At 42.5% G+C, this 15,417-nt stretch overlaps 1 protein-coding gene across 1 annotated transcript; it reads right to left on the minus strand.

Annotated features, from left to right (window-relative positions):
• On the minus strand, positions 2,068-2,547 carry LOC109712070 (the record flags this gene model as incomplete). The annotated part of the gene is made up of 1 exon (XM_020235501.1): positions 2,068-2,547. A coding segment is annotated over one exon (480 nt), but the record flags the coding sequence as incomplete, so codon positions are not given.

Genomic DNA, 15,417 nt, shown 5'->3' on the forward strand with positions numbered 1-15,417 from the left:
AATTATGACTCAACATATACATATGCAGATTATGCAAGTCTTTCGTTCTTTGATCTTTACACTTTGGTTCTTGTTCTTTGTTCTTTGTCTTTATTCTTTGTATTTTTAATCTCAAGTAACCCGGGGTTTCGCACTAACTTGCTTTAACATTAAGTCCTATCATCACAGCTCACCCGCTAGAACCGATCCTTCGGTTTATCCAACCCTGTGACTGCATTAACTCCGGAGCGCATCGCCGGGAGGGGGAGCGGACCGCCCTCGAGCACGGACCCCTCATAGAAAGTTATGATCATATCCTTAACTCAAAGGATTTATAAGTTCAATCTTGACTTTAACACTAGCTCTAGTGTTCATTCAATCCTTATGTTGCTCTCGGCGAATCATTGTTCCTTTACCATTTCATTTACGTCTTGCTAACTCTAGCGATTATATCTTTAATTCTATCTCTTTATTGGCTACCTCTAGCAGCTTCATGTTCTTTACTCCTCCACATTACTTTATTTTAAACATATGTCATTTTCATCATCTTTAATTATATTTGGTTCTTTACCTAACCACTATCTCTAGTGTCATCAATTGATAACTTTATCAAAATGCCACTCGCATCGCTATGTCATTGTGTCACTCTGGTGTTCATTTTGCTCCACTCTGGGTGCTCACTTTTCTCATGCATACATTAGGGTTTTTTTGACGTTACATAGTTTCATTCATCATATATATGCAAATGTGTATACAATCATGCAATCATTGGATATGTTTCGATCACTACTTCTTACCCAAAATGCAATGGCAACAAGTATATTACACATGCTCAAATGAATGACACATTAGGCATAGAGAGAAGTTCAATGAGTTTGAGAAGCACCACCCACCTCGTAGGCTTTCTAAGGTGCTCCGATGATTTTTTTGAGATTTTTAGGCTTCTCGTTCTTTACCTGCGGCAAAACGAAGCCCTATTAGGCCATTTTGCTCATATCTTTACATTGGCTTTTCGTAACATTTTTCCGAGCGCACCAACGCGTCGGAAATACCCCCAATTAGGTTTCTAGCTCCATTGCATATATCAAATCTAGGGTTTGATCTCATTGGGAAGCAAAAGTAGATTCATTCTACTCTAGGAAGTCCATTAAAACGATCTTTAATTCAATCCAAACCCTAGTTTGGATTCTACCATGAGAGGGGATGAAACTCTCCTTCAAGCTTCACCTCCAACACTAAACCCGTGGTCTTGATCTCAAATGAAGCAAAAGAAAAGTTTCAAAGACTCAAAATGTTCCATAAAAACCATTTCTAGGTCACATAGTTCCCATTTTTGGGTTTTAGCATGATTAGAGTTCAAAGCTTACCTTGTAAGCTTTCCCTTTCCAAGCTATAAATGAGGGAGAGGGAGTTTCTTCACTACTTCTTCTTCTCTACTTTCTTCTTCTTCTTTTCCTTCCTTTCTTCTTCTTCTCCTTTGCCTTCTAGAGAGAGAGAGGGAGAGAAGAGAGTGTGAGAGGGTGAGGAAATGAGAGAAAATCTCATTAGCCCCCATAACATAACCATTAGGTTGCAAAATTGCAGCCAAGCCCCTCAACTTTCACTTTAACACACTGCCCGAACTGGGCAGTTCGTGCAGGCGGGGACCGTCTCTCCTTCAGGGACCGGTTCCCGAAGGCTCTCCCCGCGCAGCCAGAGCTGCTGCGCGCAGGGCAACCGGTCCCTCTTTGGGGGACCGGTCTCTCGGGGACCGATCTCTCAGGCAGGGACCAATTCCCGAGAGCTAGTTTCTCAGGACTTAGCCGATTTTTCGGCTGTCTCATTTCATACACGTTCGGGGACCGGTCTCTCCCACCAGGGACCGGTTCCCGAGAGCTGAAAACTTGCAGAATGCAGATTTCACAATTTTAGCTCTCGAAAACCTCCCGTAACTCAATTTTGATTATTTTAACACCTTCGGACTTTCCGAAGTGTACCATCCTCGCACTTTGGTCAATTTGACTAAAGTTTGATATTTATTTTTCGAATTTTCGGTATATTAAATTCTCCACCCCTTAAAATAATTTCGTCCGCGAAATTACGCATACCTTAACTTGTCGACTCAAATAAATGCGGATACTCTCTCCGCATTGACTCCTCGAGCTCCCAAGTGGCTTCTTGCACTGCATGGTTGCTCCATTGGACTTTTACATACGGAATCTTGCGACTTCGTAACTTCTTCACTTCTCTATCGAGGATGCACACGGGGTACTCCTCATACGACATATCCTCACGTAGCTCTACGGGCTCATACTCCAATACATGTGTCGAATTCCGGATATACTTTCGAAGATTTGACACATGAAACACATTGTGAACTCCCGCGAGTCTCGGTGGCAGTGCGAGCTTGTACGCCACCGCAGCCACACGCTCCAGTATCTCGAATGGTCCAACATAACGGGTACTTAGCTTCCCGCGGACCCCGAATCGTTTGACTCCTCGCATTGGCGATACTCTCAAGAATACACGGTCTCCAACCGCGAACTCTAAATCCTTTCTTCTCTTGTGGGCATAACTCTTTTGCCGAGATTGCGCCGTCGCCAACCGTCGACGGGCAAGGCGAATCTTCTCTTCCGCCTCCCGCACTACATCCGGGCGAAGAGCCGTTCTCTCGCCCACGTCACTCCACTGGATAGGAGAACGACACTTACGTCCATATAGTGCCTCAAAAGGCGCCATCGCTATGCTTTCTTGGTAGCTATTATTGTAGGCGAACTCCGCCATAGGCAAGAAATCATGCCATCCTCCTTTATAATCTAGTACACACGCTCGAAGTAAATCCTTTGTATCGTCCGCTCTGATTGTCCATCACTCTGAGGATGAAACGCCGTACTGAAGTTGAGCCGTGTGCCTAGCGCGTCTTGCAAACTCTTCCAAAAGTGGGATGTGAATCTGGGGTCTCGATCCGATACGATCGATACTGGAACCCCATGAAGTCTTACAACCTCGTCGAGATAAACTTGAGCTAACTTGTCTTCCGACCACGTAGTATGTATCAGCAAAAAGTGTGTCGACTTTGTCAATCGATCCACTATCACCCATATCGCATCGTGTCCGCCTTGTGATTGAGGCAAACCAGTAACAAAGTCCATTGCTATATCTTTCCATTTCCAAACGGGTATTGATAGACTTTGTAGCTTTCCCGCCGGAAATCGGCGCTTTGCTTTAACTTGTTGGCACGTCAAACATTGCGCCACGAACTCCCCAATATCTCTTTTCATACCTGGCCACCAATAATGGTCTTTCAAGTCTTTGTACATTTTAGTGCCGCCGGGGTGTATGCTATAAGGGGATTGGTGCGCTTCTTGCATAATCGCCCTTCGTAACTCTTCATCCTTGGGCACGCACCAACGATTTCGAAATCAAAGTGCGCCATCAGCTCCAATGCCAAAATCCTCGATACTACTTTTCTCAACTTCGCCTCGTACTTTTTGAAGATAAGGATCTGAAGCCTGTAACTCTTCGATTCTCTCAAATAGGGTCGGTTGCACAACTAATGTGGCAAGTGTAGCCGGCACTCCCGGTGCTACCACTTCCAACCCAAATCTTTGCATTTCCTTTTGCAACAGCGGTTGAGGCGTAATCGCCGTCGCTAGGTTCTCCGCCGATTTTCTACTTAGAGCATCGGCCACAACATTGGCTTTACCGGGGTGGTATAGTATAGTGACATCGTAGTCCTTCAACAATTTCAACCACCGCCGCTGTCGCATATTCAACTCTTTCTGGGTGAACAAGTACTTTAGACTTTTATGATCTGTGTAGACTTCACAATGTTCACCATATAAGTAATGCCTCCAAAGCTTTAGCGCGAAGATCACCGCGGCTAATTCGAGGTCGTGAATCGGGTAGTTCTTCTCATAACTCTTTAATTGGCGCGATGCATATGCAATGACTCGCCCATTTTGCATTAGTACACACCCGAGACCAACATAAGAGGCATCGCTATACACTACAAAAGTCTCCCCCGGAGTCGGCAAAGCAAGAACCGGGGTCGACGTTAACCTGCTCTTTAACTCTTCGAAGCTCCGATTGCAATCATTGCTCCAAACATACTTTACTCCTTTATGCATGAGGCGTGTTAGTGGAGTAGTTATTTTGGCGAACCCCTCCACGAACCGTCGATAGTAGCCCGCCAGTCCAAGAAAACTGCTGACCTCCGCTACATTCGTCGGGCGAGGCCAATCCTTGATCGCCTCTACTTTCTTCGGGTCTACCGAAACTCCGTCGCCCAATACCACATGACCCAAAAACGTGACCGCCTTTAGCCAAAAGTCACATTTCTTTAGCTTTGCATAGAGCTTCTCCTGTCTGAGTATTTGCAACACAGCTCTCAGATGCTCTTCATGTTTCTCTTCACTCTTTGAATAAACCAACACGTCGTCTATAAATACCACGACGCATCGATCCAACAATGGCCTAAAGACTCGATTCATCAAGTCCATAAATGCTGCCGGGGCATTAGTAAGCCCAAACGGCATTACCGTGAACTCATAATGGCCATACCGTGTACGGTACGCTGTTTTGTGCACATCCTTCAGCCTGATCTTTAATTAATGATACCCCGACTGGAGATCAATCTTCGAATACACCTTGGACCCTTGCAACTGATCGAATAGATCGTCAATCCTTGGCAACGGGTACTTGTTCTTTATCGTCACTTTGTTCAACTCGCGATAATCTACGCAGAGTCGAAGTGTGCCATCCTTTTTCTTCACAAATAGCACCGGAGCTCCCCACGGTGACACACTCGGTCTCACGAAGCCTTTATCGAGCAAGTCTTGTAGTTGACCTTTTAGCTCCTTTAACTCCACCGGTGCCATTCTATACGGAGCCTTCGAAACTGGTTCCGCCCCGGGAATCAAGTCAATGACAAACTCAACTTCCCGGTCCGGTGGCAGTCCCGGTAACTCCGCCGGAAATACATCCGGGTACTCGCACACTACTCGAATATCTCCCAACTCTGGGTACTCCTTTCGAGCATCCACCATGGTTGCCAAATAGGCCTTACACCCTCCTTTGATCATTCTCTTCGCCCTCACAGACGATATAGTCGCCGCGAAGCGCCTACTTTTGCACGCTTGGTAGACTAACTCTTCTTGATTAGGCTCACGAAAAGTGATCACCTTGCTTTCACAATCTATCACCGCATAGTACTTGGAGAGCCAGTTGGTCCCCAAGATAACATCGAATCCCCACATCTGATCTAGCACTAGCAGATCAATCGGCATAATCCAATCGCCTATTTGCACTGGACACACCAAACACTCGTTGTGAACACTGAATGAATGTTCTGGGGCATTCACCCACCAGTAATCCTCATTGTACACCATCTCTATGCCATAAGTCTTAGCAAATGATGTGCTAATAAACGAATGAGATGCGCCTGTATCAAACACTGCTGTAGCTCTAGTGCCTCAATTATACCTGCCACGACGTCGTGGGGTGCTGCAGGTTGTTGCTTCTCCACCTGAGCGGCAAAGACTCGGCCGCTAGGCGCTCTCGATCTCTCCGGCTGACGCGGTGATGATGCGCGCCCAGCCGACATCGCTGGTGGTAACCCTGCAAGCTGTCTCGGGGTAGACGGTGCTGATGCCGCCGTCGGCGCAGACGACGTCCATGTCGGGCACTCCCGGATAAGATGTCCCGGTTGGCCACACTTGAAACACTTGCCATCGCGCTGCGGGCAAGTCGACACCTTGTGCTCACCACCACAAATAACACATCGAGGTGGTCTCCAATTCCTCGCCTGCTGTCGGGGATACCGGGGGGGTTTCTTAGCATTTGGCCGGCCCCCGACACCGCCCGTCATTCTCTTCTTGCCCTTGTCTTTCGACTCGGCAATAGCTTCTCGCTCCTCGCGTACGTGGGCGCTACCGTGCTCCGCCCACAAGGCTCTATCAAAGACCTCCGCAAAGGTCGACAGCTTCAAAATCTGCACTTTCTCATAAATCTAGGGCTGAAGTCCTCGCAAGAACCAATCCGCCCGGTCCCGATCATCACGAACAACGTCGGGAACGCAGTCAATAATGTGAGAGAATTCTTCCTCATACTCTCCCACCAATCGATCGCGGAACTTTTCTTGTAGCTTCCGCTTCACCGTGTCGGGGAAGTAGTTCGCGAATACCGCTCTCTTGAACTCCTCCCATAGCATGAGCGGGAGATCGGTAGGACGATCCCGCTTAACTCGCTTCCACCACACCATCGCCGCCTTCCCTAGACAATGGGTGGCGAGGTACACTTTGTCTTTCTCCGAGGTATTCAGGTCCTCGAAGAGCGTCTCCATCGAGTCGATCCACGACTCTACAACCGCCGGCTCCACCAAACCGCCCTCGAAGGTAGGTGGGTCGAACTTCTTGAACTGAATGAGAGCCGCCAACGTGCGCTCTCGCTCTGCCTCTACCGCCGCGCTATCGGGGTTTGAGGTTCTCGATCCGGCCGGTACTACCGTGACTGGAACAGCCGCTGCTGCCGCCGCTCCCTCAACAACACTCGGCACTACCACAGGGGGCGCGACATGCTCGACACCCGCCTGGGCCGCCGCCGCCTGTTGGCGCTCCAAGATCTCCTGGAGCCACTGAATCTGTTCCCTTTGGCGTTGAACAGACTCCGCTTGTTGCCGCACTAGACCAATAAGCGCGGCCATTTGCTCCCTAAGCTTTTCGTCGCCACTTGCTCCGGATTGCTCGGGCACTGCATTCGTTTCCTCCGGCATCGACCTTGTCTGCGATCGACGTCGAGGTGCCATTGCTTCCTGAAAAGAAGCAACTCGCATTAGTCACTTGACCGACATTACTTGACCATACCCAATTAGGCGAAAGCAATACGCACATTCATCCTTGCCTCAAGCGTAATGTCGTCGGCCGCCCGACATAACACTAAAAGTAGAGGATAAACGAAAATTAAACTTAGCCTCTAATCACATTAGAGACGCCCCAACTTAACCCAATCATATGCTTTCGCTAATTTTAATCCCACGTCACTCACGTTTCCTAGATCCTTCAGGAATTCCAATCCAAAGGGTCTCTAGGTCCACTCCTATTCTTTCACTCTTGGCTCTGATACCACGCTATCTGTCGCGCCCCGGGACCGATACCAATTTGGGCCGGCCCGAGCACGTCAAACAGACGCCGAACGGACAGAGTTTCCCCTATCCGCCCAAGGCTCATCACATGTACAAATTCAAACAAGAAATGCACTAGCGGAAACACACACAAACGGCTTATACGAGGGTAAGCAATAGCTATTAGTGAAAGAAAGGAAAACTAAACATTTACAAGTACTATGATTCATTTTTGATCATATACATTGCATCCATTTACATTCATGATTCTTTGTACTTCATTACACATTGCATAATTTTTTTCTTACATCACATTTACCTCAAATTACACATTACATTCTTTTCTTTACATCATTTATCATCATGTACAAAAGATGATCATAGGGTACTTTACTACAAAATGGAACCCAACTTTGGTGGCCTCTGTCTAAGGCGCGATACCTTTACCTCGGTCGCTCGCCGGCTCGCTCGGTCCCGGCTCTGTGGAATAGTGGGGTGAGAACTATAACAAAGTTCCTAGTGGGTTCGGCCTCAACATCACCGACTTTCCCACTAGGACAAACTCAGGCATAATAGCAAGGATAAGCTGAAATATAGTAACCAATCTACAACATGATGCTAATATGCTTGAACAATAAGTAAGGAATATGCTCAACATTAACATATGCAGATTATGCAAGTTCTTTCGTTCTTTATCTTTATACTTTGTTCTTTATTCTTTGTTCTTTGTTCTTTATTCTTTATTCTTTAATCTCAAGGCTAACCCGGGGGTTTCGCCACATTAACTTGCTTCACATTAAGTCCATCATCGCAGGAAATCACGCTAGTACGAGTCCTTCGGTTTATCCAACCGTGACTGCATTATTCTGGAGCGCATCGCCGAGGGGGAGACCGCCTCTGAGCACGGACCCTCATAGCAAAGTATGATCATATCCTTAACTCAAAGGATTTATAAGTTCAATCTTGACTTTAAACTAGCTCTAGTGTTCATTCAATCACTTTATGTTGCTTACGGCAGAATCATTGTTCCTTTTACCATTTCATTACTTTGCTTAACTTAGCAATTATATCTTTATTCTATCTCTTTAATTTGGTACCTCTAGCACTTAGATTCTTTACTCCCACATTACTTTATACTTTAACATATTCATTTTCATCATTCTTTAATTATATTTGGTTCTTTACCTACCACTATCTCTAGTGTCATCAATTATAACTTTATCAAATGCCACTCGCATCTTATTGTCATTGTGTCACTCTGTTTCATTTGGCTCCACTCTGGGTTGCTCACTTTTTCTTATGCAATACATTAGGGTTTTTTTGACGTTACATAGTTTTCATTCATCATATATATGCAAATTGTAACTAGCATCATGCAATCATTGATATGTTTCTATACTTCACTTACCCTAATAATGCAATGGCAAACAATATATTTACACGATGCTCAATGATAAATGACACATTAGCATTGAGAGAAGTGTTCAATGAGTGTTTTGAGTAAGCACCACCAACCTCGTAGGCGTTTCTAGGTGCTCCGATGATTTTTTTGCAGATTTTGTAGGCTTCTGTTCTTTACCTGCGTGCGCAAAACAAAGCCCTATTAGGCCTTCTTGCTCATAATCTGTTACGATTGGATTTCGTAACATTATTACCGAGCGCTCAACGCGGGTCGGAATACCCCAGATTAGGTTTCTAGAGGGGTCAATTTTCAGCTTAGGAACCCCTCATGAGCAAAAGCCCATTTTGGTGCCCTAGTCCAATACATATACAAAAACCTAGGGTTTGATCTTCAATGAGAAAACAAAAGTAGGGCTTCATTATACTCTTAAAAAGTTCATTAGAACATTCTTAAGCTCACTCAAACTTTAGTTTTGGATTTCACCATGAGAGAGGGGATGAAGACTCTCCTCAAGCTTACCGTCCAAACACTAAACCTGTCTTGATCTCAAAATGAAGCAAAAGAAAAGTTTTCAAAGACTCAAATGTTTCCATAAACATTTCTAGGTACATAGTTCCCATTTTAGGGTTTTAGCATGATTAGGGTTCAAAGCTTACCTTGTAAGCTTTTCCTTTCCAAGCTAGAGATGAGGTAGAGGGAGTTTTTTCACTCCTTCTTTTTCTCCACTTTCTTCTTCTTTTCCTTCCTTTCTTCCTTTCTTCTTCTTCTCCTTTGCCTTCTAGAGAGAGAGAGGGAGAGAAGAGAGTGTGAGAGGGTGAGGAAATGAGAGAAAATCTCATTAGCCGCCATAACATAACCATTGGGTTGCAAAATTGCAGCCAAGCCCCTCAACTTTCACTTTAACACACTGCCCGAACTGGGCAGTTCGCGCAGGCGGGGACCGGTCTCTCCTTCAGGGACCGGTTCCCGAAGGCTCTCCCGCCGCAGCCAGAGCTGCTGCGTGCAGGGCAATCGGTCCCTCTTTGGGGGACCGGTCTCTCGGGGACCGATCTCTCAGGCAGGGACCGGTTCCCGAGAGTTAGTTTCTCAGGACTTAGCCGATTTTTCGGCTGTCTCATTTCATACGCGTTCGGGGACCGGTCTCTCCCACCAGGGACCGGTCCCCGAGAGCTGAAAACCTGCAGAATGCAGATTTCACAATTTTAGCTTTCGAAAACCTCCCGTAACTCACTTTTGATCATTTTAACACCTTCGGACTTTTCGAAGTGTACTATCCTCGCACTTTGGTCAATTTGACTAAAGTTCGATATTTATTTTCCGAATTTTCGGTATATTACACCTCTCCTTCAACACCTTGCTCTAGTGTTGAGCTCTAGAGAGAGAAAGGGAAAAATGAGAGAGAGGGGAGAGTTGCTGTGTAAATAGGTGGGAGGGGGTGTGTTGGGCTATATATGGTGTGCTACAATAGCAACTAGACCCCCCGAATTCTTATAATTGCAGCAGATCTATTCTTGCTATCAAGTCCAAAGTGTACCGGTACACAGGATTTTGTACCGGTACAACTCTACGAAGACGCCAAACCCGAGAGCAACTCTCTCGGTTACGCGGGATTTGTACCGGTACATTTTCAAAGTGTACTGGTACACTTCCAATTTTTTCTCAAACCCGAGAGCTTACTCTTCTCGGGCTGCAGGGCTGTACCAGTGACAACTCGCTGGTTGTACCGGTACACTTTACTCCAGAATGCAGTTTTGCGCCGTTTTTTATTCTGTTTCGCGCCGGTCGATGCTAAAACCTTTCTAACACCTCTTAAACTCATTCTTAACCCTTCCAACATAGTTGGAATGTTAATTGGAACTTGTCCAACTAATTCTTTCGTGCACTTTAGTCAATTTGGCTAAAGTTCGATAATTTCTTTCGAGGTTTCAATATGTTACATATGGTAAGCTCGTATTTGGTTAAATGTAATCAAGATACATGTGTGGATGTAATAATAGTAGCACTTTCACTTGCTTGGTTGATACTTACCCTCGTGCAAGCCATGCATATCTAAATTTCCGTTTGCACAAATTGTTATACATGCTAATATGGTGTTGAGCCTTGGGTGGACAGGGAAGGTGCTGTCCGTTCGGCGTCTGTGGACGTACCCCAACTGATCGAATTGGCGGTCGCGGGACGTGACATCTCTAATGTGAGAGAGAGGAGAAGAGAGTAAGGGAGAGGAAAGAAATGTGTTTTCTATTTAGTAAACACAATATGGAAAAAGGGCTATGATTCCAAACTTATGATGTGTTGTAATAATTGCCCCAAGGTCCTACCAAACCGTTGTATTTGCACGCAGTCAAAAACTACATCTTGTAGCATTGAATACGGATACTCGAATTTTGCATATCGGTACACAAGCTTTAGGTCCAGTACTTACCCTCCAGTTCCTCAAAACCCAAACGTTGGATTTTCTGGTTTTCTACTGTAGTAGTGCAACATTGTGAGACTCAATAGGGTCGGGCCCCACGAGTGCCCCTCCAAAGTTGTGGTGGCTGATAGATATATTAAGTGTATGCATGCAGGGCCGAGCCACCATGTTAGTGTGGTTATCGGGCGTGCAGCAGCCTAGACTTGACCGGACCTATGAGCTAGTCGATGCAATTACGCTCTATGATTTTGCTTATTTATTATCCACTTGTTGCATGATGAACTTTAATACTACTTTGAGCTTTGAGTTATGTAGAGGTTTGATCAGAATCGAGACATTTCTATTATCAAGTTATTTCGACATCGTAGTGTATTTTATTAGTTTATTTCATATCATGCTCTACTACTCACCTTATTACTATTTGTTTGCTATCCTTGCATCTGATAGATTTAGTGGTGTAGGTCATCATTGTTAATGACTATACCCACTGACTGCGTTTGGTTCAGATATAAGTAAGAACTATTTATTCTAAAGATAGGTACAAGTTTGGGCATAAGCAAGAATTAGACCAATTTTGCGTTTGAATAAAAATTGGGTTATTCATAGGAAGAAAATAAATAGTATTTGGATGGTTAGATTGGAACAAAGAGAATAAGAGTTATAATTTTAAATTAAAATTATTTTATCTAATTAATTAACTTCAAAATATTACTTAAAAGTCATTTAATAAATTAATAAATTTATTAGCTATGAATATTATATAAGACAATAAAAATATGTTAATTAATTAATTAATTATGAACAATAATTTAATGTTTTAATTGGTTAGTAAATTATTTTAGCAGGATAACTAATAAAAAAAATTAAAATTAATTAGATTAATAGAAATATTAACGGTTGATCAATAAATATTAGTTTATGAATAAATACATTAAATTATTAATAATTAATAAATTAATTAATTATTTTATTATTTAAGCAATAAATAATGATTAAAATATATTAATTAGATTAATTAATGATTTAATGTCGTAATTAAAATTAAATTTAGACTTTAATTAACCTTATTCTCACAAGGGAATAGGCTTGTTCGAGGAAAATGGGTGAACAGCAGTTCCAGCTTTATACCAACTTATTCTAGTAACCCGAGGACTACTGTTCTCAGGTACCAAACACGGCATTTAGAAACAAAGGGGGGAGCAAGGGCTTATTCCCCCTGTTCCCGAACCAAACACTGCCAGTGAAAACTATTGATTATAGTCCTCACATCCTTCTTTGTAGTTTCTTTTCCGGAGCATTTAGCACTAGTTGCAGTAGCGGATCAAGGTAAGGAGTTTGTGAGTTAGATGGCATTCCCTACCTGTGGTTATGGATAGAAGAGGACCCTGCGGATAGTGCATGAGTAACAGTGTAATGTGATATTTGGCGAGAATGTGTTGTATGTATCTGTATTTATATTCTAATTTTGGCAATTATGTATATATGTATTTTATGTTGTCATATCAAAATAGTAGATTATTGTACCATTTGTTATTTTCATTTACTCTAATACCTCTTTTGTGGTGAGCTCTAGGATTGTTCACATGTGATTTTAATGTACACTTCGGGTGTATGAGGTGTGCCCTGTGCATTCATTCTTTCTTCTTTTCTCCAAAAGGAAAAAATAAGAAAGAAGATTATTCTCTGCTCTCTGCTTTCTTTTTAGATAAATTGGCTGGCTGCTGTATTCTGTTTTCTGGCCTCTAAAGCAAGAAAGAAAGTGAGCCCCTGATTCCACTGCTTTTGTTTCCCTTTTTATCAAAGTTTTCATAACAGTATTGGTTAAAAGGACAAGTTTATTCCCTGGGAATCTAGCCAAGGTCTAGTACTCAGATAAATGCCATCCCTCGTGATTAAGACGGTCCGAAATTTATTTGATAATAAATTATTATGTATTGAATTAAGTTTTCTTTTTCGAACTCGCAAAAGTTATTTTAGCGTTCTATTACAGCTAGAAGTATTCCCATGTCAACTTTTTGTTTCAGTTGGAGTCTCTACTTCTTTTGGTTGTCCAAAATTTCAAACGTTGATTATTCTCTCTGTTAAAAATCTGTAGGGCTTACACTAGTAAGAAAAGGATTAATACAACTCATTAATTAGTAATAGCATATTGTATATACACCACCGCATCTCTAGGTTATTTTAGAAACTAATTCATTAGAGAAATATATTCCAATAAATTTTACCAATCAGTACGTTATAACTAATTGAGACAAACTCTTAAACTAGAATTTCAATTAGAAGTTCCAATAAATATTACAAATTAAGAATAACTAGTTAGTTAATTAATTATAGGATGCTCGGTCACACTTACCCCATGAAGTACAAAGAGGGATGCACTCTGTACACATCACTCAACGTCTTCTCTTTACGTTCGAATGGCTGAGTTTCGGCTACGTTGCATGCAGATGCCATCCGTTGGATCCGAATACGCAATCAATCAGGTAATAATAGCACGATTTTAAAGCATCACCATTATTATACGGTATGGCGTTCCGTGAGCAGCGAGTGCTAGCGAGCCACATTGAACCACGTGGCAAGCAAGGAGATGACCACGACGGGCTGGAATCAAATCCTCGATCGGTGGAGCAATCACGACCGTAGGATCGCAGGGCATCCCATCATCAGCTGTTCCCTCCCGAAGCTGTCTTTTTAGCTTACACCATCGGCACCGAGCGGGGGAAAGAGGATAAGTGCTAGCCCATTAATAAATGGATTCGTTTAATAAATGGATAGGTTTTGGAATGAATATCATATGTAGTGATGTTAAGGGGCCGTATATATATATGTACATATGGCTGATGTAATTGTAAATTTAGAATAATCTAAAGAGAGATGCTATCAAGTCAATTCTAAAATATGTAAATCTTAAATCCTATCATCTAAGGACTATTCATTCTTGTCTTGTTAAACGTTTTTTTTTATAATACTAAAAATTAAAAAGATATTTAAATTCTATGATGAGGGTGTAAGATCTACCGTACTCCCTATTTGGGGTATGCAATTAGCATTTTTCTAGTTGAAAACATATACAGTTGCAAATAGAGTAGCTACTGACAGTGTATCATGTTTAATTGGATATAGCATAAAGTGTACAGTCATAATAATTTTTTGGTTGTATGTAATTGAGATATGTATTTATAAAATTTTATTACATTATAAATGAGATGATTAGATTATCTCTAATATAGAAAAATATTATATTTAGTGAGGTGATAGGATGGTAATCTTATTTTTTCGTTAATTGGGATGCATGTGTATCTAGATCTTTGTTTGAAATAGTTACTATGTCCAACTATTACAGTTTAAATTACAGCCAATTTGTTTGTAATTTTAACTACTGTAGTTGAGCCTCCTTGAGCAATTCCAGCCGTAAAAGTTAGACTTAAAAGTGTCAAACTATACAACAAAATTGGATCAACATACATGTTAACGTTGTTGCAACTGTGGTTACAAATTAAGTACATACAACAAACAATCCCTATGTCCAACTATTACAGCTTGAATTACAGCCTCTTTGTTTGTAATTTTAACTGCTATGGTTGAGCCTCCTTGAGCAGTTCCAACTGTAATAGTTAGACTTAAAAGTGTCAAACTAAACAACAAAATTGGATCAACATACATGTTGTTGCAACTGTGGTTCAGTTATAAATTAAATACATACAACAAACAATCCCTATGTGTTTTTAATTTGGAAGACAAGTGATGCTAAGTAATTAATTAACCATGCAACCCCAGGTCTGGAACGCACAAGCTAATTAAGGACACATCTAACATAACAAATATATATAAATGCTCAATCTCAATTATTTATGCATGAATAGTAAAAGAGAACATAATCACAATGCAAACAAATCTGAGCTGGACTCAACGAAACTCGTCAAGGTCGCTTTTTGCGTAACAGTTAAATGCAACAGTTTAGAGTGACAAATGAGATCCATACATATATTTATTTTAAATGATGCATCATGCGAATGTAGGACTAACACTTTAAAAACCTGCCAAGCGATATTGCTCGGTTCTCCTAACATTGCACTATCTTTATATCTATATCTATATAAATATATGTGTTGGCGGCCTAAAGTCCCGACCCTTGACCCGGTCAGGTATCCTCCTCGGGAAGAGCGTCGGGATGATGAGCGGCCGTAGATGACGACCCTCGACTTTCTATTGATTAGCAAGCGGAAAGAGTACAGGAACAAGGGAGTGATGCCCGTAGGGCAGACAGACTCCGAGTATGAGAACAAGGGAGTGATGCCCGTAGGGCAGACAGACTCCGAGTATGCTAAATTACAGGAACTACTCCTAAGGAAAGCGGTAAATGCGAGAATAGAAAGATGCAGGAAAATAAAGGTGGTCTTTTGTGCGCAGGGGCTAAGACCCGTTTTCAGAGTATCAAACGCTTATTTATAGGATTGCCCTTGCGTTAGTTATTCCTCTTTCACGATCAGCCATGATCTCCTAAATTGTAGGACCACCTTTGGC

Source organism: Ananas comosus, linkage group 1 (assembly GCF_001540865.1).
Source record: "Ananas comosus cultivar F153 linkage group 1, ASM154086v1, whole genome shotgun sequence".
Taxonomy (NCBI): domain Eukaryota; kingdom Viridiplantae; phylum Streptophyta; class Magnoliopsida; order Poales; family Bromeliaceae; genus Ananas; species Ananas comosus.